Here is a 23,438-nt window from a genome sequence, read left to right as displayed (position 1 = left end):
TGCGTGCATATGTGGTACGTAAAAATCGGAGTTCGTATGCGAAAGTTATAAGCAAAATATGAAAGTTACTGTTTATGGTAGATTGGTATAAATTTGAAATGTTACTGTAGCCAGGTAACTTTTCTTTCTTTTCTCTCTCCTTCCCCCGTGCTCTCTCAGTCTCTCTCTTCTGCAACTCTCTCTTTCTCTCTTCTGCAACCTCCTCTTTCACCACCTCTAGACCACCAAATGGCGAGCTGCGAGCATCGATAGACTCGTCTCTTCCTCCTTATCACGCATGTGGGAGTTGTTTACGACGATTTGGCCGGAAATGTGGAGATCGAAGCCAACATTTTTACTGTAGCAAATTAGTCAACGCCGATTTCCGGCCACCTCCAGTCATAAACCCAGGTCCATTAGAAGCGCCTTAAGCCGCTCTTCATGCTCGCCAAGTCTCATAACCCAGATCGAAGCATGGAGGAAGAAAGCATAATTGGAAAATTTCACTGTACATCGGAGTGCTTAATTGTTCGGCTACTTCAAGGTATTTTCTGACTTTGTCACAGTTGAGAAAGTGATTGGAAATGTTGAGATGATGCTGTGGATGAAATTTGGTGGCCAGAGGAGGTGGTTGACCGCCGCGTTGACCGCCGTTGACCGCCCACTGACCGCCGCTTGTGGCGGCGTATTCGACCATATTTTGAGTTTTTATTATCTAGGTGATGATCTACGCATCCTTACGAGCGTTTTGATATATTACAAGGTCATTTTAGAAAACGTTGATAAATAGTGAATTTATGTTTTGACGTTACTATTTAACGTTTTTACGTTTTATCTTCGGTTTACGATCTGTGAGGATCTGACCATCGGTTTTACTTCAAATTTGGATATGATGATCTTATGACTGTCCCAGTGGCTTTGTGTGGTCATGGGCGAAGATCCGACCGTTGGATCTTCGTATAAATGTAAAACAATGATTCGGAAGGCGATTCGTGAGAATCCGACCGTCAGATTTTCGTATAATTTTATGGAGATGTTTGTTAGAGTGATTCAAGAAGATCTGACCATTGGATCTTTGTGATAATTTTGGAGGATGATCCTAAGGGCGATCCGTGAGGATCCGACCGTTGGATCATCGTATAATTAGGATCCGACCGTTGGATCATCGTATAAATTCGATCTGACCGTTGGATCATCATTAAATTAGAATCCGACCGTTGGATTTCCGTATATGTGTTGTTTATGAATGATTGCTAAGTTAAGATCGTATCTAACTAGGTGATTGACGGTTTGAGTTGGTGGACGATTGTGGATCGTATTTTGAGCTGAATTGAAGACGCAGCGGGATTATCGAGGTGAGTAAACCTCACGTGGTTCATATTACGAACCCAATACAATTAATTGCTTTATTTTGTTGCAATCATATGAACTATTGTTGGTGTTACTAGACATTCCTGTGTGAATGTCTGTATATATATTATTACGTGAAATAATATGTATTGTTGGAGTTGTGTTGAGTTATTGTTGAGAAACAACATATTGTGAGAGGTATTGAGTTTATTGTTGAGAAACAATATATTGTGAGAGGTATTGAGTTTATTGTTGAGAAACAATATATTGTGAGAGGTGTTGAGTTTTATTGTTGAGGAACAATAAATTGTTGTGATCTGTGGAGATCACTAGGTCACGAGGTGACCATGGCATCTATTAGTGAATCACGCTCTCGTACCGGGCTGGTGGTTATTAATAGTATTAAATCGTAATCACGTCTGTGGCCGGACGAGTGGTTACGTTCAGTTAGAGCTCTAGTCTGTCTGCCAAATGTGGAGTGACCTTATGAGTGAAATTGAGAGTAACTCATAAGTGTCAATATATATATGGTAACCTTATGAGGGAAATTGAGAGTAACTCATAAGGGTCTATATATATATATGAGTCTGTCTACCAAATGTTGGGAAATCTTATGAGCGAATTTGAGAGTAACTCATAAGTGTCTATATATATATATATATGAGAGTGAGTGATCTTATGAGCTAAATTGAGAGTAACTCATAAGTGTATATATATATATATGAGAGTCAGTGATCTTATGAGCTAAATTGAGAGTAACTCATAAGTGTCTATATATATATATGAGAGTGAGAAAGTAACGTGGGTTTGTGGTGGTCTTGTAATTTAATAAATCAACAGTTCTTTCTTGTTTACTCATACTAGCTGTCAAAAGCTTACCGGGTTTTGTGTTGTTGCAACTCCCGGTACACTATTCAAATTGTGTAGCGGGTAATCCTACAGGACAGGAGAACCAGGACGGTGACCGTGCGGTTAGAGCAATTGTTAGAGTTTTACAGCAATTGTAAGTTGTGAGGTGTGTTATGCTCATTTAGAGCTTTACAATATTGCTTGTGAGAGTGAATTGTAATAATGAACTCGAGGTTTCGAGATTTGGAGTTTGTGTACCTTGTGGTGAGATTATATTGAGAAAAAAATTCAGAACGTTTATTTGATTAAGTGGTTTAATTCATGTTTCGGATTTGAATTTATTATTCAAAATTCGGGGCGTGACAGTTTGGTATCAGAGCGTAAGGTACATATTTGGTGATAATCAGTACCTCCCGAGTGATGGCCCGTCTGCAGCGGATCCCCATCATATACTCTTCGGTACTGGTAAAATCATTGGGTATGTCTTAGTATGGGGTCTAGACAACGTGTAAGTCCGTAGGACGGTAGAGTTGTCTACTAAGTTCGTATTAGAATAAGTTTAGTTTCCGCGAGTTGTGATCTTCGAGGAATAGGAACCTCTGGATTTAACTCTGATGAGTCGGTGAGGTAGAGGTCGAGTCTGATGTAGGGACATGACCTTTCTATGGAGACAGTTGAGGATGAGGTGGAGGCATTAGAGGTTGAGTTGCCTAGTCTACCTGTAGTTGATGTGATGGATGTTATTCTTGGGTTGAAATGGTGAAAGAGATTGAGACCCTAGGAATAGTTGAAAAGAGAATTGATCTCACCAACTCAAGATGATAGGAGTGTGAGAGATTATGAGACAGAATTCTCAAGACTATATTGGTGTTCGAGTGTAGTGATGTAATTTGGGAGATACTTATGTTACCTTTAATAAGGGTAGTATGTCAAGTGATCATGGCATAGGTTGACTTTGTAAGTGAAGTGGTGGAGCTTGTGTAGCTTCTTTGAGTTATCACCTTTGAGGAATGGGAACCTTTGGATTAAACTCTGGTGGAGTTATTGAGGATGGTTTTCACGAAAAACAGTATCCTTATGTGCATTGTAGTCGTTGGTTGTTGGGGTCATGGTGTTTGACCAATGCTTGTATCTAAAGTCGTTACGAGTATTTGACTAGTAGTTGTGATACTTTCCATTAGTTGGATATGCAGATGTTTTGAGTTGAAGAATACTTAGCAGTTATTGGTTGCTTAGTGATGGAATTGTGTTATAATGGAGCATTCATTCATGCACAGTTGTTTGGTGTTTAGGATAGCTACTATATATTAGCTAAATGTCGGGGTGTGGTTTGAGATCTGCGGATGGTATTGGAAATTATTGTGGAGTGCTGGTTCACTGACTATTGTTGAGTAGTAATGCATAATTCGTTGTTACTATGATGGATTTTGTGTATGGTTGACTTATGGAAAGATTGATATGACCTCGTGATAGGATTGACTGTGAAGAGACATTGTGTTGATGTATGAGCTTAGGTAATAACGTTGTTTTCAACTCTAGGAGTGCTAGGGTTGTATAACTAATTTATGAGGCCAGATACTGTTGTGAGGACAGATTATGGATTATGACGTGGTTAGTGTGAAGTGCTATAATCACAGAATTTTGACCCACTAGATGTTGACTTACCACCAAATGAGCAGTGAGGTGATTCGTGGGTGAGATACTGAGTGTGGTACCAGTATCGATTAGTGGATGCTAAGATGGTACATATTGCTTGTTGAAGCAATTGATAGATGGAGTGATCGAGATTTTTTTTAGAGTTGTAAGTGTAACTCTAAAGATGTGGGTTTTTCCTAGCTAACTCAGGAAGTGTTTAGCTTTATTAATCCCTAATTCTAGCGACGAAATTATTGTGTTTGGTTTGACTCAGAGGATACTAGCTTGACCTCTGTGTGACTTAATTGATTGCTAGGTTTTGAATGATTGTTTGTGATAAATCATTTTGAAAGATGTGTGCAGCAGAGTCTCGATGGTTTTGAAAAGAGTATTAAGTGACCAAGGTTCGATCCTTGGTGTTGTTGTGGTTAAACAAAAAAAGAAAAAGAAAACATGCACACAATCTTATTGATTTTATATTACAAAAAGGGAAACGAGGACTATGCTATACTAAGCCTAGTCAGCAGCTCCGGATGGGTTGAGGCTGAGCTCAAGAGAAACGTTTGAGCCACTGTGGTAACCGCCTGAGCCACCAGAATAGTAACCAAAAGCGCTACCTTCCTCGGAAGTAGCCTTCAGGTTACCAAAGACGTCCTCGCCGTGCACGGGGAACAGAGGAAGAGTTTGAACCTCCTGGTGATCTCCTCCTCGTTGTTGCAGGGATGTTTGTCCTCCTGTTGTGCCAAAAGAGTTGTACTGGTATTAGTGTTGAAGTGTGAGGAAGAATACGAAACAAAATTTAAGTAAATAAATCCTTCATTACCAGTAGAATAGGTGGAACCAAAGTTGAGATCAATGGATCTACCATCATCAGTAGAACTAGTGGACCCAAAATTGATGTCAATGGATCCACCAGCTGGCCCAAAATTGATGTCGATGGATCCACCAGCACCAGTAGAACCAGTGGACCCAAAATTGAGATCAATGGATCTACCAGTACCAAGAGAACTAGTTCTCATGGGCACTGGAGCAGCCTGATTACACCTATTCATCTGCTTCTCTCGAGCCCTGACGTTCTGGAACCAAAAGTAAATGTTCTTACCCTCAACATACCCATACTGGTTCAGCTGGAGACAGATCTCGTGAATCTGCTCTGTAGTTGGGCACTTAAATCCCTTGACATAGTAAAGATCCTTGAGGATTCTTATTTGTTCTGGAGTAGGAATCCACCTGGTACGGCTTCGCCAGAAATCCATGTTGGCACTACTTCTAGCTGCTTGGGTGTTTCCTCCCTCCTCTGTTGGTTGCTGTTGTTGTGGTTCCATTTGTTGCGGGGTTTGGAGCTCCATTAGTTGCAGAGTTCGTGGCTCTTGGGTCATGGGGTGAGAGGATGTGGAAATCGAGGAATACATGGTTTAGTGTTTGAGGGAGATTTTGTTAGAAGGATTGGAGTTGTTGAACTGGTGATTGGAGATCTGAGATTCTCAGAGGAAAGATGAGATCGAATCTTCAAATGGAAGAAAAGATCTGAGAAAGAAGGATTGAAGATTTGGAGGAAAAGATTGAAGATCTGAAAGTTCAGAGGAAAGATGGGATTGAATCAACTAGATGGGAGAGAAGATCAGAAGAGAAGGATTGAAATTGATGAAGAAAGGATTTGAGTTTCGAGAGGAAGGCTGCAGAGTTTGAGAGAGAATGGCTGGGGAAAATTTCTTTTCTTTGGTGTGAACAGTTTTTCTCCAGGATGCACCTATTTATAGAACGAGGTGAGCAGATCTCCACCGTTGGATGGACGATCTCTGAGATTCAATCCACGCGTTGGATTAAAGTCGCCCCGAAACCCGGAAAAGCTGTTGGCGCGTGGAGAGCGTGTAAGGGGACCGAGGGAATCTCGAGGCGCTGTGGCAGACAGCTGTAGCCGAAAGCAGATTTGACTGCCGTAAATCACGGAAGGGATAAGCCGTGACACAAGTGGGCCGTACTTGGGCCTGTCTCGGATCAAGGCATCACTGTAGCTGTGGGTGGAGGCCTGATGGGCCGAGTTTCAGAAACAGTTTTGGACATGATGGGCCGAGTTTCTGAAACAGTTTTGGATGAGTTGGGCCGGATTTCTGTAACAGTTTTGGATACGTTGGGCTGGGTTTCTGCAACAGTCTTGGATGTTTTGGGCCGAATTGTTTAAACAGTTGAAACAGTTGGTTTAAATAAAAGGATTTGTATGGATAATAACGTGAGCAGCCGTGCTCGAGTGGTTGAGTGTACAGTTCGTGTACAAGAGGTCTGAGGTTCGAACCTCGCCTCTCGTTTATTTTTATTATGTTCGTTATGACATAATAAGTATAAAATTTGTACACATTATATTAAGCACAGCTTGTGCTCCAGTGGTTGGGGGACAAAGGTTTCGTGCGGCAGGTTGAGGTTTCGAACCTTGCCTTCCCCGTTATTTTATTTATGTCGCTTATGACATAATAAATATAACACGTGAGCATATATTAATGAAGGCAGCTCTTGCTTCAGTGGTTGGGAGCAAAACCTTCGTGTTCGAGGTCGGGAGTTCGAACCTTACCTCTTACAAATATTTTTGGATCTCGTATATGCTTGATATACGGACGTGTATACGGTATGTACGGTATACATACGTATATACGGTCTGTACGGTATGTATACGTATATACAGTTGTACAGTATGCATACGTATATACGGTCTGTACGGTATACATACGTATATACAGTTGTACGGTATGCATACGTATATACGGTCTGTACGGTATGCATACGTATATACGGTATGTACAATTTCATACCGTAGCCGAGCTGGAAGTTGGTGGGCCGATTGGTAGGCCCAAATAGTAAGCCCAATTGTTCGGCCCGATTGGTAGGCCCAATTGTTCGGCCCGAATGGTAGGCCCAAATGGTAGGCCCAAATGTTAAGCCCAATCGTTCGGCCCGAATAGTAGGCCCAAATGTTAAACCCAAAGTGGTTTGGGCCAGTTCGAAATGTGGATGGTTCGGTTTCTTCGGCTCAATTGGCCAGCCTTAATGCTTAGCCCAAGGATTGAGCAAGCCCAAGTCATCATCACTGGGTCACATGTTTTATTGGCGTGCTTTGGAGAATGATTTGTTTTGAGTGATGCTAATTGAGTAGCGAAACGCTTTGTGGGAGTGTTTACTGTGCTTGTATGCCAGTACAGGGTGAAGATCTATGTGAGGATCTATGAGATAATCTCTGTGAAGATCTAAGTAATGATCTATGTGATGATCCATGTGATGATTTTGTGTAATTGATGTGGAGTGATGTTGAGCAGTTGTGTTGTGAGTTTACGTTTGTGATGAAAGGATTTAGTTGCCATAGGAATGTATTTTTATACAAAGGGCAGAGGCTTTGTAGATTACTACAGATTTGGAAAAGATGGAGATTCTATAGTTAGGTCAACCTTAATCGAGAGGAATTGACTTACGCTTAAATTTCGGGACGAAATTTCTTTAAGGAGGGTAGATTGTAATACCCCGAAAAATCCAAATTAAATTATGTGGATTTTTAGAAATGATTTCACGATAGTGGGAGCGAGTACGAGGCTCGGAGGAATTGTGGAATTAGTTCGAACGATTAATTTTCGAAAAACGAACGTTATTTAGGGGGTCTCAAAAAGTGACTTTTTATACATTGGGAATTTGGGAAAACTTCCTTCATGAAAGTTGTAGAGGACATTAAACCGAGTGCGTGCATATGTGGTACGTAAAAATCGGAGTTCGTATGCGAAAGTTATAAGCAAAATATGAAAGTTACTGTTTATGGTAGATTGGTATAAATTTGAAATGTTACTGTAGCCAGGTAACTTTTCTTTCTTTTCTCTCTCCTTCCCCCGTGCTCTCTCAGTCTCTCTCTTCTGCAACTCTCTCTTTCTCTCTTCTGCAACCTCCTCTTTCACCACCTCTAGACCACCAAATGGCGAGCTGCGAGCATCGATAGACTCGTCTCTTCCTCCTTATCACGCATGTGGGAGTTGTTTACGACGATTTGGCCGGAAATGTGGAGATCGAAGCCAACATTTTTACTGTAGCAAATTAGTCAACGCCGATTTCCGGCCACCTCCAGTCATAAACCCAGGTCCATTAGAAGCGCCTTAAGCCGCTCTTCATGCTCGCCAAGTCTCATAACCCAGATCGAAGCATGGAGGAAGAAAGCATAATTGGAAAATTTCACTGTACATCGGAGTGCTTAATTGTTCGGCTACTTCAAGGTATTTTCTGACTTTGTCACAGTTGAGAAAGTGATTGGAAATGTTGAGATGATGCTGTGGATGAAATTTGGTGGCCAGAGGAGGTGGTTGACCGCCGCGTTGACCGCCGTTGACCGCCCACTGACCGCCGCTTGTGGCGGCGTATTCGACCATATTTTGAGTTTTTATTATCTAGGTGATGATCTACGCATCCTTACGAGCGTTTTGATATATTACAAGGTCATTTTAGAAAACGTTGATAAATAGTGAATTTATGTTTTGACGTTACTATTTAACGTTTTTACGTTTTATCTTCGGTTTACGATCTGTGAGGATCTGACCATCGGTTTTACTTCAAATTTGGATATGATGATCTTATGACTGTCCCAGTGGCTTTGTGTGGTCATGGGCGAAGATCCGACCGTTGGATCTTCGTATAAATGTAAAACAATGATTCGGAAGGCGATTCGTGAGAATCCGACCGTCAGATTTTCGTATAATTTTATGGAGATGTTTGTTAGAGTGATTCAAGAAGATCTGACCATTGGATCTTTGTGATAATTTTGGAGGATGATCCTAAGGGCGATCCGTGAGGATCCGACCGTTGGATCATCGTATAATTAGGATCCGACCGTTGGATCATCGTATAAATTCGATCTGACCGTTGGATCATCATTAAATTAGAATCCGACCGTTGGATTTCCGTATATGTGTTGTTTATGAATGATTGCTAAGTTAAGATCGTATCTGACTAGGTGATTGACGGTTTGAGTTGGTGGACGATTGTGGATCGTATTTTGAGCTGAATTGAAGACGCAGCGGGATTATCGAGGTGAGTAAACCTCACGTGGTTCATATTACGAACCCAATACAATTAATTGCTTTATTTTGTTGCAATCATATGAACTATTGTTGGTGTTACTAGACATTCCTGTGTGAATGTCTGTATATATATTATTACGTGAAATAATATGTATTGTTGGAGTTGTGTTGAGTTATTGTTGAGAAACAACATATTGTGAGAGGTATTGAGTTTATTGTTGAGAAACAATATATTGTGAGAGGTATTGAGTTTATTGTTGAGAAACAATATATTGTGAGAGGTGTTGAGTTTTATTGTTGAGGAACAATAAATTGTTGTGATCTGTGGAGATCACTAGGTCACGAGGTGACCATGGCATCTATTAGTGAATCACGCTCTCGTACCGGGCTGGTGGTTATTAATAGTATTAAATCGTAATCACGTCTGTGGCCGGACGAGTGGTTACGTTCAGTTAGAGCTCTAGTCTGTCTGCCAAATGTGGAGTGACCTTATGAGTGAAATTGAGAGTAACTCATAAGTGTCAATATATATATGGTAACCTTATGAGGGAAATTGAGAGTAACTCATAAGGGTCTATATATATATATGAGTCTGTCTACCAAATGTTGGGAAATCTTATGAGCGAATTTGAGAGTAACTCATAAGTGTCTATATATATATATATATGAGAGTGAGTGATCTTATGAGCTAAATTGAGAGTAACTCATAAGTGTATATATATATATATGAGAGTCAGTGATCTTATGAGCTAAATTGAGAGTAACTCATAAGTGTCTATATATATATATGAGAGTGAGAAAGTAACGTGGGTTTGTGGTGGTCTTGTAATTTAATAAATCAACAGTTCTTTCTTGTTTACTCATACTAGCTGTCAAAAGCTTACCGGGTTTTGTGTTGTTGCAACTCCCGGTACACTATTCAAATTGTGTAGCGGGTAATCCTACAGGACAGGAGAACCAGGACGGTGACCGTGCGGTTAGAGCAATTGTTAGAGTTTTACAGCAATTGTAAGTTGTGAGGTGTGTTATGCTCATTTAGAGCTTTACAATATTGCTTGTGAGAGTGAATTGTAATAATGAACTCGAGGTTTCGAGATTTGGAGTTTGTGTACCTTGTGGTGAGATTATATTGAGAAAAAAATTCAGAACGTTTATTTGATTAAGTGGTTTAATTCATGTTTCGGATTTGAATTTATTATTCAAAATTCGGGGCGTGACAGCAAGACTAGATGATTAGTGCCAACACAAAAATTAAGGTAAAGAAGTAATTGACTATTACTACAATTTTGGTCAAATGGCAGTCACCTGGACTCAAATTTCTGTTGGAATTCAAGGTGAATCTAAAATGAATTAATTCAAATTCAACAAATACTACAACGCAGTAATTAATTAACGAACCATATATACTACCATGCATGTACAATGCGCATACAGTTTACCAGAACTTTAACATATAAATTACGCACAGCTAGTCCTCACTTTGCACCTCGATCATCATATACATGTACAATGACCATTAGTATGAAGAACTCTATTGTTTTGTTCATCTCTCTGGCAATATTAATTCACAGCCTTGAGTGGTCGTGGAAATGCTGCCGAGAGCAAATACCACCTGGCGGGTGTCGACAGGTGGTACGTGCACGTCGTCAATGGATTTGGGGGAGGTAGATGACTCCAGAGCAGTCTCAAAAGTTTTAGAGGCCCTGTGTGAGATTAAGAATACGGCCCTCTGCTTTATCCGATCTTATATAAACATATTATTGAAAGTTTTTGTTATATAGAAACAAATATAAATACAATTAATTTTTTTTTTTTAGTGTTTGTTTTGTTTTAGGCCTCTTATATATCTTATATTACTTGTCCACTTTTTTAAAAACAAAAGAAAAAAAAACAAAGAGAAAGATTCGTTATTAGACCGTGGTATTTGATTCGCCAAATACATCATTATTGTATACTCTTTCATATGTATGGCGCAACCCAACCTTTGTTTTTCAAATTTCTAATATTGTACTTTTTAAAATCGAAATATCTAAATAATAAGAAATTCGCTCTTGACAGTGATATATGTTGTATATGTAAATCCTAAATGTAAAAATAGGCAGAATTTGTCCATAAACATGAAAAAAAGAATAGGCTAAAAAGAAAATAGAAAATAATAGGCTAAGCGTAAATCGATATGCTGAAATCATAAATAAGGACCGATGAGATAGAAAAAAATAGTAGGTAAATAAATGGGGTTTGAATTCCATAGATAATATGGAATCTAGGTATTGTCTATAATGATAGGCAAATAAAAGACTTGCACAAAAATTTTATTCATCCACTTGATATTTTGAAAATAGGTTTTGATTGAAGTTTTGAATTTACTGAAATTCAATAAGTAAACAATTGAATTGGATTCCGTTGGATGGTACCAACAGAATCGATTGCTAAGGCCCATTTCTTATTTTTATTGATTCAACTAACCGATCAACTTAACTTGTTTTGTTATCAAACATTTATTTATTTTTTATTTCAGTCATTTTCACAAAAAAATTTCGACATATTTTATTATGAGAATAAATCATATATATATACTACTTCTGGTCCTGGGGTTTCCGCACTTGAAAAAAAAAACCTGGGGCGTATTGCTCAAATCACTGGTCCGGTACTGGATGTAGCTTTTCCACCCAGCAAGATGCCTAATATTTACAACGCTCTGGTAGTTAAGGGTCGAGATACCGCTGGTCAACAAATTAATGTGACTTGTGAAGTACAGCAATTATTAGGAAATAATCGAGTTAGAGCTGTCGCTATGAGTGCTAGAGATGGTCTAACGAGAGGTGTCACGCCCCCAAATCCAAGGCCAATATTGTACTGAAATATGGCTCGTGAATTTGTGACGTGAGTCAAAACAAATACAATTTTCTTCTTGAATAAATCAACAAGAAGTAAAAGAAAATATATACATGTTTGAATAGTACTTTTATTAGAAAACTAATATCGGTAATATATTTACATAACCAAAGTTAAGCAAAATTCGAATCAGTACAGGTATTCACTAGAAATAGTAGTAGAAAAATATTATTTTATCTAGTAGGTTCATCCCGTTTCCCCAAGCATCTACTCAATACCTGAAAACAAGAAGGTGTAGCATCATGAGCAACACAAGCCCAGTAAGTACACAACTTACATTCTTATATTAATGTATCTTATAAGAAATCAAAACTGAACAACCAAGTTAAAATGTACTAAGAACCATTTAAGTTCATACGAATTCTTAAATATGTATATATATATACACACAATACACACACACATATATACAAATATATTCATTCGTGTGAATGGTTTTGTAATAAATCACATAGTCACATATTCTTATCAAACCAACAAATATTGTAGCATTAGTATGTGAAATAACATTAAAGCAACACATGCTTGATTTTCTTTTTACTAACACCTTCACATATTAAAAATATATCATAGATAGATATTTGATCAAAATAACATAAGTACACTTCTCTTTTTAGTGAATTTTCAGATTAACTGGTAACAAATCACAAATCCACGTGTTAGAGTCCGACGTACTATACCCAAAACACGGGAAAACCAGGTTGACTGGTAACAAATCATAAATCCACGTACTAGGGACCGACGTACTATTCTCAAAGTACGGGTAAGCCGCAGCATACCAAGGACACAACCAAGGCATGTATACTCAAAGTAAGCACCCTTCCTAAGAGTATAATAGTGCACTATCTGTAGGGACTAGGGCCCAAAGCTAACTTCCACATAACACCAAAACACGTTTACCAGTAATTCACTTAAGCACGGGGTAGTACTAATCACCCGGCTTCACAATTGTACTTCTCAAACATAATCAAATTCACAAAATACAATCTTTATGAATTATATATCGTAATATATATGTATATGTACGCACACATATAGATACATATATTTAGCAATAATCTCATATGAAAACATATGTAACATAATTGTATAACACAAATAAGTAAATTCACTTGCAAGCAACATATATAATAAAATAAATAAGCTTATACATAATTGAAATCAAGTAAAATAATAAAGCACAAACATTAAATGAGTAACTATACACAATTAATAAGCTTGTAAATAACTGAAATAAAGTAAAATAATAAAGTGCAAGCATTAAATAAGTATACACAATTTAACAAAATTATATTATAGTTAGTATTTCAGTTCTTATGTCCAAATCCATTGAAGTCCATCAACCATGTTCATGATTCTCCGATTAGAGTCATCAAACTTCAAAATGTGTTATATTGTCCATCACAAGTCCGAATTAGTCAAATGAGTACACCATTTCAAAGGATTTTTCACAAGGAATCTAATGGAATAAGTCATGTAATCCTGTTCGAAGTCACATAGTCCAGAAATGGTGAAGAACCATAACAGTACAGAAACCGATATTTTTGATACTGCCCTTTGATGTTTAAATCTTTACGTTCTGTGTATTTTACCATTAATTCTCAAACTCTCCAGATCACAAGTAGAGGTCTTAAGCTTCAAATTGATATAAAGTTTGTAGAAATCGGATAAGAAATGAGAGAGATATGAATTTTTGAAGTTGTGATGGCTGTATGAGATTTCCAGCGAGTTTAAAAGTTGAAAACTTTGATTAGCCATAACTTCTTCATTTCTTAACCTTTTTGAGTGATTCAAAAGCCTAAATTGAAGAACTTTTGATGAGGAATTTAATACTGTAATTAGTTTTGACAAAACAGAATTTTTTATATACGAAAATACGGGTTTGCAGCAAAGCAGATCCTTTTCCATTTTATCATTGATTATGCAATTTGATAAATCTTAAAGACAAAAGAATATAGAAATGTAATCATGTACTTACTTAAGGAAATCAGAAGGTGAGGTGAAGATTTTGGTCTTGAAATCAAGCTTGGACTTCTTTCACAAAAGGAAACTTCTTAAGGGAAATAGGATGAAGGATTTGTGTGAGGAACTTTTAGTTGGGTTTTCTCTTCAACTAAGGGAGTTTTTGATCAAATTTTGCATTTGATTGTTAAGCTTGTAGGAAAATATGATAGAGATCATGTGTTTATATAGGCTAGAATTAGGCTTAAAGAAAAATAAAATAAAATGAGTGACTAATAATATAAGGTAAGTGGCTAATCCACTAGATAGGTTAAATGATTAAAAGGAAAAGTAAAAGAAAAAAAAGTAATAAAAGAAAGAAAGCATAAATCAGCTTGCTAATTTTATATATATATATATATATATGTATGTATGTATGTATGTACACACACATCCATATGCACATTTACCCAATTAATAAGTAAAGAACTTTAGTGCTTTCTTAAGGTAAAAATAGCAATAATTAGTACTAAAATGACATGCATCACAAAAATAATATAGATAATAGTATTGAGCTCAATGATAAATATCGAGTGTACACAAGAAATACGAACTAAGGTATTTTGATAAGTTTACTAGAAGTCTAGTATTAAAAAATTACATATCTTCTCAGTGCGGTATGTGATGATATTGATTTCTAAAAAGAAAAATACTCAAAACAAAGTAAGACTTTTCGAATATAACTAATAATATAGTGTTCTATAGTTGACACTAATTTTCGGGTTATTACAGTCTACCAACCTTAAAAGAAAATTCGTCCTCGAATTTTACATAGGTTTCTCAAACAAAAGAAATCACCAAAAGTATTTGTATATTTTCATTCCCCTCGAATGAAAAGTGAAGTCCACCTGGTGAGCAAAACTTCCCCTTAAACCAATATTGTTTGGTGTGCAAACTCTTTCTCTAAATAGAAGTCAAGTGTCATTACCAAGGTATCTATCTTTCAAGGATACATGGTTTGTGAGTTCTCACCTTAAGCTCAAATTATTGGTTAGGCTATATACTTAAATCTTGAATGATCTACCCATAGTAGTCGAGAAGCTAAACTTCCATCTTTTTAATATTCTAAGAGGTTGAAAATTTCGTTAGCCTAAAGCATTAGGTCAAGATGTTGCAATGTAGCTAGCTAGGTTTTGGATTCTGCATATCAACCAAACAAGTTCTCTCCTCCTTGCTGACACTGTGGCAACACCATAAATGGGTTTATCTCTCTTCATCAATGTTGTTCAAATCTATCTCAAATAAAAGTTTCATCAAGTAGTTCCAACTGAAAACATTCAACTGAACAAATCTTATATCTAAGAACTTTTCACCAAGCATATTGTATCTATTGGTTCGATTCCTTAGGTTGTAGAGAATACAAATCGATCTATAAGTAATGGGTAAATACTAAGCTTATCTTCATGGTGGTAGTATACAAGTGCGAGGGTACTAGAAATACTGAACTTTCAGGACCACATTATTGGAAGGGTTGAGACCTAAAATATATTCATCAATAATCTGGACAAGGTAATTAACCGCTTGTAAGGCTTTGCATAAAACATTGCATGTAAGGCATTGCAAAAATTCTAGTGACAAGCATGCTTAACTTATTTATGGCTCTAACTCTCTTACTCTCATCTGTGTAGGAAACTTCAAGAATAAGGATTCTTCCAAAATTGTACATCAAACATTCTAATTCAAGGAACTTAAGGTAGCCTAGAACAACAGCATCATGAATCTTCAAATCATTCCTACCTTAGATTATATCTTATTAGGTCACACTAAACTTATAAAGGCTACGAAAAGTTACACCGGCCTCAAACAAGTTTATGGAGAGTAGCTCACATACTGTTAGAGCTAGAATTTTTGAACTTCGAAAGGGAACAATTATTGTTAAACCTATTCTTAATAATCCAAATAAAATCATGATTCTAAACTTTCAACAAGAGCTAGAGTTTCAAGTCGTACCTTTCACCTTTCATATCAATATCCTTCAACACAGAATAAATTTGAGTGGAAGGAAATCTTGCGCGTCCAATTGTTTGAGTAATAGTCTTTTTCCATAATCGACTAATGCTTAAAGATCTCCCAAATGCACTAGGACCAATATTGCTAGTCTTGTTCACATATATTTTTCACTAAATACTCCTCAAAATTTCTTCTCTCTGTAGCCTACTCAGCAATCGTTTCGACTAATAATTCTAGAGCATTCTAGGAACCACTTAATCTACTATAATAATGAACCCCTTTTTCTTTCTCTCACCAGACTACTCTAAAGATCCGAAATTTTCCTAAAATAAGTTTAACTTCCAAATAAAAGGATCTCTTCAATATCAATTTACCATACGGATATCAAGCTAGCCCTAAACTGTTTCTAGATCCTTGTTAAGCAATTCAACAACTATCTTATATGCTAAGCTCTTTTAGTATCTTGCGAATGCTTAACAATTCTATCAAGGCTTTAGTACTCATACTTCCATAATAGTCACGAGTACATCTAAACGAATCATTTTACTCTACTCATACTAAAGTATATAACTTCTACTCACTGTATACCTAATGTTATCCAAAACAACTTAGTCTCAAAAACTTGTGTCACAAAATCATATGCCAATTACCATATTGACTAAAGCGTATACATGTCATTATCACTGCTTGATCAATACAAAAATTTGAGGGAATGGTTTGGGAGAAGAAGAAATTCAAACAAAGGATCGATCAAAGCTACTAGCCATATAGACTATAATAGTTTGATTAATAGAAGAACATTAGACAAATAATTCTTGATAATTACTCTCTTCTTTTCAATGAAACAAAACCCAAACAAATCACTATATCATCATCTAACTTGATAAAGTTAGCATATAAAATATAACTGCAATCAAAGAATAGGGATGCATAATACTCATCAAAGCTTTTGATAGCCTAAAATGCATGTATATGCTTACATATATAGTACCCACCCCATTTATATATTTTCATTTGTAGAAACCAAAACTTAAAAGGAACTTTAGCTTTGATACCAATCTGTCAAGTGATCATTGATAAATTGATACATAAGTAACAAAATTCAAACTAAAACATTAATGATATTAATATGATTCAAACACAAAACTTCAAGATGCAACAAACTATATATAAATAAGAATTTATACACAACTTTTACATGCTGAACTATACACATAAATATAACCCTCCCCGTTCTTGTTAAGTTTTAAATTTTTTTTTTTTTTTTTTTGGCAAAACTTAAGAGAACGAAAGCTCTGATACCAAACTGTCACGCCCCCAAATCCAAGGCCAATATTGTACTGAAATATGGCTCGTGAATTTGTGACGTGAGTCAAAACAAATACAATTTTCTTCTTGAATAAATCAACAAGAAGTAAAAGAAAATATATACATGTTTGAATAGTACTTTTATTAGAAAACTAATATCGGTAATATATTTACATAACCAAAGTTAAGCAAAATTCGAATCAGTACAGGTATTCACTAGAAATAGTAGTAGAAAAATATTATTTTATCTAGTAGGTTCATCCCGTTTCCCCAAGCATCTACTCAATACCTGAAAACAAGAAGGTGTAGCATCATGAGCAACACAAGCCCAGTAAGTACACAACTTACATTCTTATATTAATGTATCTTATAAGAAATCAAAACTGAACAACCAAGTTAAAATGTACTAAGAACCATTTAAGTTCATACGAATTCTTAAATATGTATATATATATACACACAATACACACACACATATATACAAATATATTCATTCGTGTGAATGGTTTGGTAATAAATCACAGTCACATATTCTTATCAAACCAACAAATATTGTAGCATTAGTATGTGAAATAACATTAAAGCAACACATGCTTGATTTTCTTTTTACTAACACCTTCACATATTAAAAATATATCATAGATAGATATTTGATCAAAATAACATAAGTACACTTCTCTTTTTAGTGAATTTTCAGATTAACTGGTAACAAATCACAAATCCACGTGTTAGGGTCCGACGTACTATACCCAAAACACGGGAAAACCAGGTTGACTGGTAACAAATCATAAATCCACGTACTAGGGACCGACGTACTATTCCCAAAGTACGGGTAAGCCGCAGCATACCAAGGACACAACCAAGGCATGTATACTCAAAGTAAGCACCCTTCCTAAGAGTATAATAGTGCACTATCTGTAGGGACTAGGGCCCAAAGCTAACTTCCACATAACACCAAAACACGTTTACCAGTAATTCACTTAAGCACGGGGTAGTACTAATCACCCGGCTTCACAATTGTACTTCTCAAACATAATCAAATTCACAAAATACAATCTTTATGAATTATATATCGTAATATATATGTATATGTACGCACACATATAGATACATATATTTAGCAATAATCTCATATGAAAACATATGTAACATAATTGTATAACACAAATAAGTAAATTCACTTGCAAGCAACATATATAATAAAATAAATAAGCTTATACATAATTGAAATCAAGTAAAATAATAAAGCACAAACATTAAATGAGTAACTATACACAATTAATAAGCTTGTAAATAACTGAAATAAAGTAAAATAATAAAGTGCAAGCATTAAATAAGTATACACAATTTAACAAAATTATATTATAGTTAGTATTTCAGTTCTTATGTCCAAATCCATTGAAGTCCATCAACCATGTTCATGATTCTCCGATTAGAGTCATCAAACTTCAAAATGTGTTATATTGTCCATCACAAGTCCGAATTAGTCAAATGAGTACACCATTTCAAAGGATTTTTCACAAGGAATCTAATGGAATAAGTCATGTAATCCTGTTCGAAGTCACATAGTCCAGAAATGGTGAAGAACCATAACAGTACAGAAACCGATATTTTTGATACTGCCCTTTGATGTTTAAATCTTTACGTTCTGTGTATTTTACCATTAATTCTCAAACTCTCCAGATCACAAGTAGAGGTCTTAAGCTTCAAATTGATATAAAGTTTGTAGAAATCGGATAAGAAATGAGAGAGATATGAATTTTTGAAGTTGTGATGGCTGTATGAGATTTCCAGCGAGTTTAAAAGTTGAAAACTTTGATTAGCCATAACTTCTTCATTTCTTAACCTTTTTGAGTGATTCAAAAGCCTAAATTGAAGAACTTTTGATGAGGAATTTAATACTGTAATTAGTTTTGACAAAACAGAATTTTTTATATACGAAAATACGGGTTTGCAGCAAAGCAGATCCTTTTCCATTTTATCATTGATTATGCAATTTGATAAATCTTAAAGACAAAAGAATATAGAAATGTAATCATGTACTTACTTAAGGAAATCAGAAGGTGAGGTGAAGATTTTGGTCTTGAAATCAAGCTTGGACTTCTTTCACAAAAGGAAACTTCTTAAGGGAAATAGGATGAAGGATTTGTGTGAGGAACTTTTAGTTGGGTTTTCTCTTCAACTAAGGGAGTTTTTGATCAAATTTTGCATTTGATTGTTAAGCTTGTAGGAAAATATGATAGAGATCATGTGTTTATATAGGCTAGAATTAGGCTTAAAGAAAAATAAAATAAAATGAGTGACTAATAATATAAGGTAAGTGGCTAATCCACTAGATAGGTTAAATGATTAAAAGGAAAAGTAAAAGAAAAAAAAGTAATAAAAGAAAGAAAGCATAAATCAGCTTGCTAATTATATATATATATATATATATATATATATATATATATATATATATATATGTATGTATGTATGTATGTACACACACATCCATATGCACATTTACCCAATTAATAAGTAAAGAACTTTAGTGCTTTCTTAAGGTAAAAATAGCAATAATTAGTACTAAAATGACATGCATCACAAAAATAATATAGATAATAGTATTGAGCTCAATGATAAATATCGAGTGTACACAAGAAATACGAACTAAGGTATTTTGATAAGTTTACTAGAAGTCTAGTATTAAAAAATTACATATCTTCTCAGTGCGGTATGTGATGATATTGATTTCTAAAAAGAAAAATACTCAAAACAAAGTAAGACTTTTCGAATATAACTAATAATATAGTGTTCTATAGTTGACACTAATTTTCGGGTTATTACAAGAGGAATGGAAGTGATTGACACAGGAGCTCCTTTAAGTGTTCCAGTCGGCGGAGCGACTCTAGGATGAATTTTTAACGTACTTGGAGAGCCTGTGGATAATTTAGGTCCTGTAGATACTCGTACAGGATCTCCTATTCATAGATCTGCGCTTGCCTTTATCCAGTTAGATACAAAACTATCCATTTTTGAAACAGGAATTAAAGTTGTAGATCTTCTAGCCCCTTATCGTTGTGGAGGAAAAATTGGACTTTTTGGGGGAGCTGGAGTGGGTAAAACAGTACTCATTATGGAATTGATCAACAACATTGCCAAAGCTCATGGGGGTGTATCCGTATTTGGCGGAGTGGGTGAACATACTCGTGAAGGAAATGATCTTTACATGGAAATGAAAGAATCCAGCGTAATTAATGAACAAAATATTCCTGAATCAAAGGTGGCTCTAGTCTATGGTCAAATGAACGAACCGCCCGGAGCTCGTATGAGGGTTGGTTTAACCGCCCTAACTATGGCGGAATATTTTCGAGATGTTAATGAACAAGACATACTTCTATTTATTGACAATATCTTCCGTTTTGTCCAAGCAGGATCCGAAGTATCCGCTTTATTGGGCAGAATGCCTTCCGCTGTGGGTTATCAACCCACCCTTAGTACTGAAATGGGCTCTTTACAAGAAAGAATTACTTCTACCAAAGAGGGGTCCATAACTTCTATTCAAGCAGTTTATGTACCTGCGGACGATTTGACCGATCCTGCTCCGGCCACGACATTTGCACATTTAGATGCTACTACCGTACTATCAAGAGGATTAGCTGCCAAGGGTATCTATCCAGCAGTAGATCCTTTAGATTCAACATCAATTATGCTCCAACCTCGGATTGTTGGTGAAGAACATTATGAAACTGTGCAAAGAGTTAAAGAAACTTTACAACGTTACAAAGAACTTCAGGATATTATAGCTATCCTTGGGTTGGACGAATTATCCGAAGACGATCGCTTAACCGTAGCAAGAGCACGAAAAATTGAGCGTTTCTTATCACAACCTTTTTTCGTAGCAGAAGTATTTACCAGTTCCCCAGGAAAATATGTTGGTCTAGCAGAAACAATTAGAGGGTTTAAATTGATCCTTTCTGGAGAATTAGATGGTCTTCCTGAGCAGGCCTTTTATTTAGTAGGTAACATCGATGAAGCTATTGCGAAAGCTACGACCTTAGGAACTTAGAAATGAAGAGTAAATTGAAGAAATGACCTTAAATCCTTGTGTACTGACCCCGAATCGCATTGTTTGGGATTCGGAAGTGAAAGAAATTATTTTATCTACTAATAGTGGACAAATTGGCATATTACCAAATCACGCGCCTATTGCCACAGCTGTAGATATCGGTATTTTGAGAATACGCCTTAACGACCAATGGTTAACGATGGCTCTGATGGGTGGTTTTGCTAGAATAGGCAATAATGAGATCACGGTTTTAGTAAATGATGCGGAGAAGGGTAGTGACATTAATCCACAAGAAGCTCAACAAACTCTTGAAATTGCAGAAGCTAACTTGAGGAAAGCTGACGGCAAGAGACAAGCAATTGAGGCAAATTTAGCTCTCAGACGAGATAGGACACGAGTTGAGGCTATCAATGTGATGTCATAACTAGTTGATCTGTGCCAAATAAGCAAAATAAGGTGTATAAACAGAACTTCTGTTTATACACCTTATTTTGCTTATTCGGCCCAATTTTGTTCCTGCTGAGTGAATAAGAATATAAAAAAAGAGGTTGAGTAGAAAAACTTATTAGAAACCATCGATTCCGTTATCTAATAAGTTCTCTACCTACTATTGGATTTGAACCAATGACTCCCACCGTATGAAAGCAATACTCTAACCACTGAGTTAAGTAGGTTATTTATCATCAGAAAAAAATAGGACCTATCGCATTGATGAATTATAAATGTAATATTACTTATAAGCAATACCAATCAAACGGATCAAAGCGATATAATGTTGGATCATGTAATATTCATCTTGACAAGAAATTATCTACATGATAAAATATGTATTACAAGCACACAAGGGCTATAGCTCAGTTAGGTAGAGCACCTCGTTTACACGCGCGCCAATGTTTTTCAGAGGAGTCCATCATGTAATCAAAAAACGATTTGATCTTATTGAGAAATTGATGTCTTACTCTCTGACTTTTAGGGAACAAAACTAAGAGAACAACAGCCTGACAAATGGTTTGGTCCGATTCGGTTGCCTGGTTAGGCGCCAATATAGAACCCATCATTGATTGAGATATTGATAAGATGAATTCCATGTCTATTTAATGCCAGGCTTAATGAGTATAAGGAACTCAAAAAAACTCTCTTTTCGTCCTATCTTATGAACTTTAAGGTGTATGAAGTTTCATATTTGATTCAAGCAGGGCGATAGAAACTCCATTTAACTTACGTTGATCTAGGCCAGAAGCAGACCTACGTTAGGATAACCCTTCTTTGAAACACTTTGGTAGTGCTCCTGAATTGGATTGAATCCACATAATGAATCAGAGCACATGGAGCCATCTTTTTATCTTTCTGTCAAGAAAAAATATGCTAGACTAGCCGATATTTATATCAGTTAATGAAAGAGCCCAATGCAAAAAACTGCACGTTGGGTCTTTGAAACGGTTCAAATCATTTTGATAATAATAAGTTTGATCTGTTTTACCGAGAAGGTCTACGGTTCGAGTCCGTATAGCCCTAAAACCTAAAAATTTAAAATTAAAAGAAATTTTATATTTAATTAAATATAAATTTAACTAATTACATATAAATTATTATCTATATCATAATAGATATTATAATCTAGATAATATATATATATATATACAGATCCTATCCAGAGCGGAGCTCCGCTTTGAAATTAACGTGTGAAGTTCGAGTTTTGGGTCACTTTTCGGTCGCATATCCACATCTCGACCGTTCAGTTTTTAGGTACTAGTGTATAGATCATATCTGCAAATTTTCAGCCAAAATGATGATCGTTAAGGCATTGATAACTGCCTTAAAGCTAGTACGGTTCAGGTTGACAGATTCAGTCTATCCGTTTATTTGAGCGAGTTAGATACCTTAACGATCATCAATTGGCTGAAAATTTTCAGAGATGATCTATACACTAGTACCTAAAAACTGAACGTTCGAGATGTGGATATGCGACCAAAATGTGACCCAAAACTCGAACTTCACACGTTAATTTCAAAGTGGAGCTCCGCTCTGGATAAAATATATATATCAGATCCTATCCAGAGCGGAGCTCCGCTTTGAAATTAACGTGTGAAGTTCGAGTTTTGGGTCACTTTTCGGTCGCATATCCACATCTCGACCGTTCAGTTTTTAGGTACTAGTGTATAGATCATCTCTGCAAATTTTCAGCCAAAATGATGATCGTTAAGGCATTGATAACTGCCTTAAAGCTAGTACGGTTCAGGTTGACAGATTCAGTCCATCCGTTTATTTAAGCGAGTTAGATACCTTAACGATCATCAATTTGGCTGAAAATTTTCAGAGATGATCTATACACTAGTACCTAAAAACTGAACGTTCGAGATGTGGATATGCGACCGAAAATA

General features: G+C 36.1%; 1 protein-coding gene, 4 long non-coding RNA genes and 1 pseudogene across 5 annotated transcripts; 4 read left to right on the top strand and 2 right to left on the bottom strand.

The window, feature by feature from the left end:
• The first annotated feature begins 173 nt into the window (after positions 1–173).
• Positions 174–3,495, top strand: LOC133741329 (uncharacterized). Its single transcript, XR_009861811.1, has 3 exons — positions 174–523; positions 1,258–1,334; positions 2,257–3,495. It is a non-coding gene; the product is annotated as an uncharacterized LOC133741329 (long non-coding RNA).
• A 4,209-nt stretch (positions 3,496–7,704) lies between these two features.
• LOC133741364 (uncharacterized) lies at positions 7,705–10,070 on the top strand. The gene is made up of 3 exons (XR_009861847.1): positions 7,705–8,054; positions 8,789–8,865; positions 9,788–10,070. It is a non-coding gene; the product is annotated as an uncharacterized LOC133741364 (long non-coding RNA).
• Positions 10,071–11,517: 1,447 nt separating this feature from the next.
• Positions 11,518–21,083, top strand: LOC133739274 (ATP synthase subunit beta, chloroplastic-like; annotated as a pseudogene).
• Positions 11,803–13,977, bottom strand: LOC133739277 (uncharacterized). Its single transcript, XR_009860512.1, has 2 exons — positions 13,729–13,977; positions 11,803–11,968 (listed from the first exon to the last, which is right to left on the bottom strand). It is a non-coding gene; the product is annotated as an uncharacterized LOC133739277 (long non-coding RNA).
• Positions 17,133–19,305, bottom strand: LOC133739276 (uncharacterized). Its single transcript, XR_009860511.1, has 2 exons — positions 19,057–19,305; positions 17,133–17,298 (listed from the first exon to the last, which is right to left on the bottom strand). It is a non-coding gene; the product is annotated as an uncharacterized LOC133739276 (long non-coding RNA).
• Positions 21,080–21,481, top strand: LOC133739275 (ATP synthase epsilon chain, chloroplastic). Its single transcript, XM_062167018.1, has one exon. It carries the CDS (start codon positions 21,080–21,082, stop codon positions 21,479–21,481), a length of 402 nt encoding a protein of 133 aa, XP_062023002.1.
• Positions 21,482–23,438: the final 1,957 nt, after the last annotated feature.

This window comes from Rosa rugosa, chromosome 3 (genome assembly GCF_958449725.1).
Source record: "Rosa rugosa chromosome 3, drRosRugo1.1, whole genome shotgun sequence".
NCBI lineage: Eukaryota > Viridiplantae > Streptophyta > Magnoliopsida > Rosales > Rosaceae > Rosa > Rosa rugosa.
Note: the sequence above shows the minus strand (reverse complement) of the source record. Positions and strands in the feature narration are given on the sequence as shown.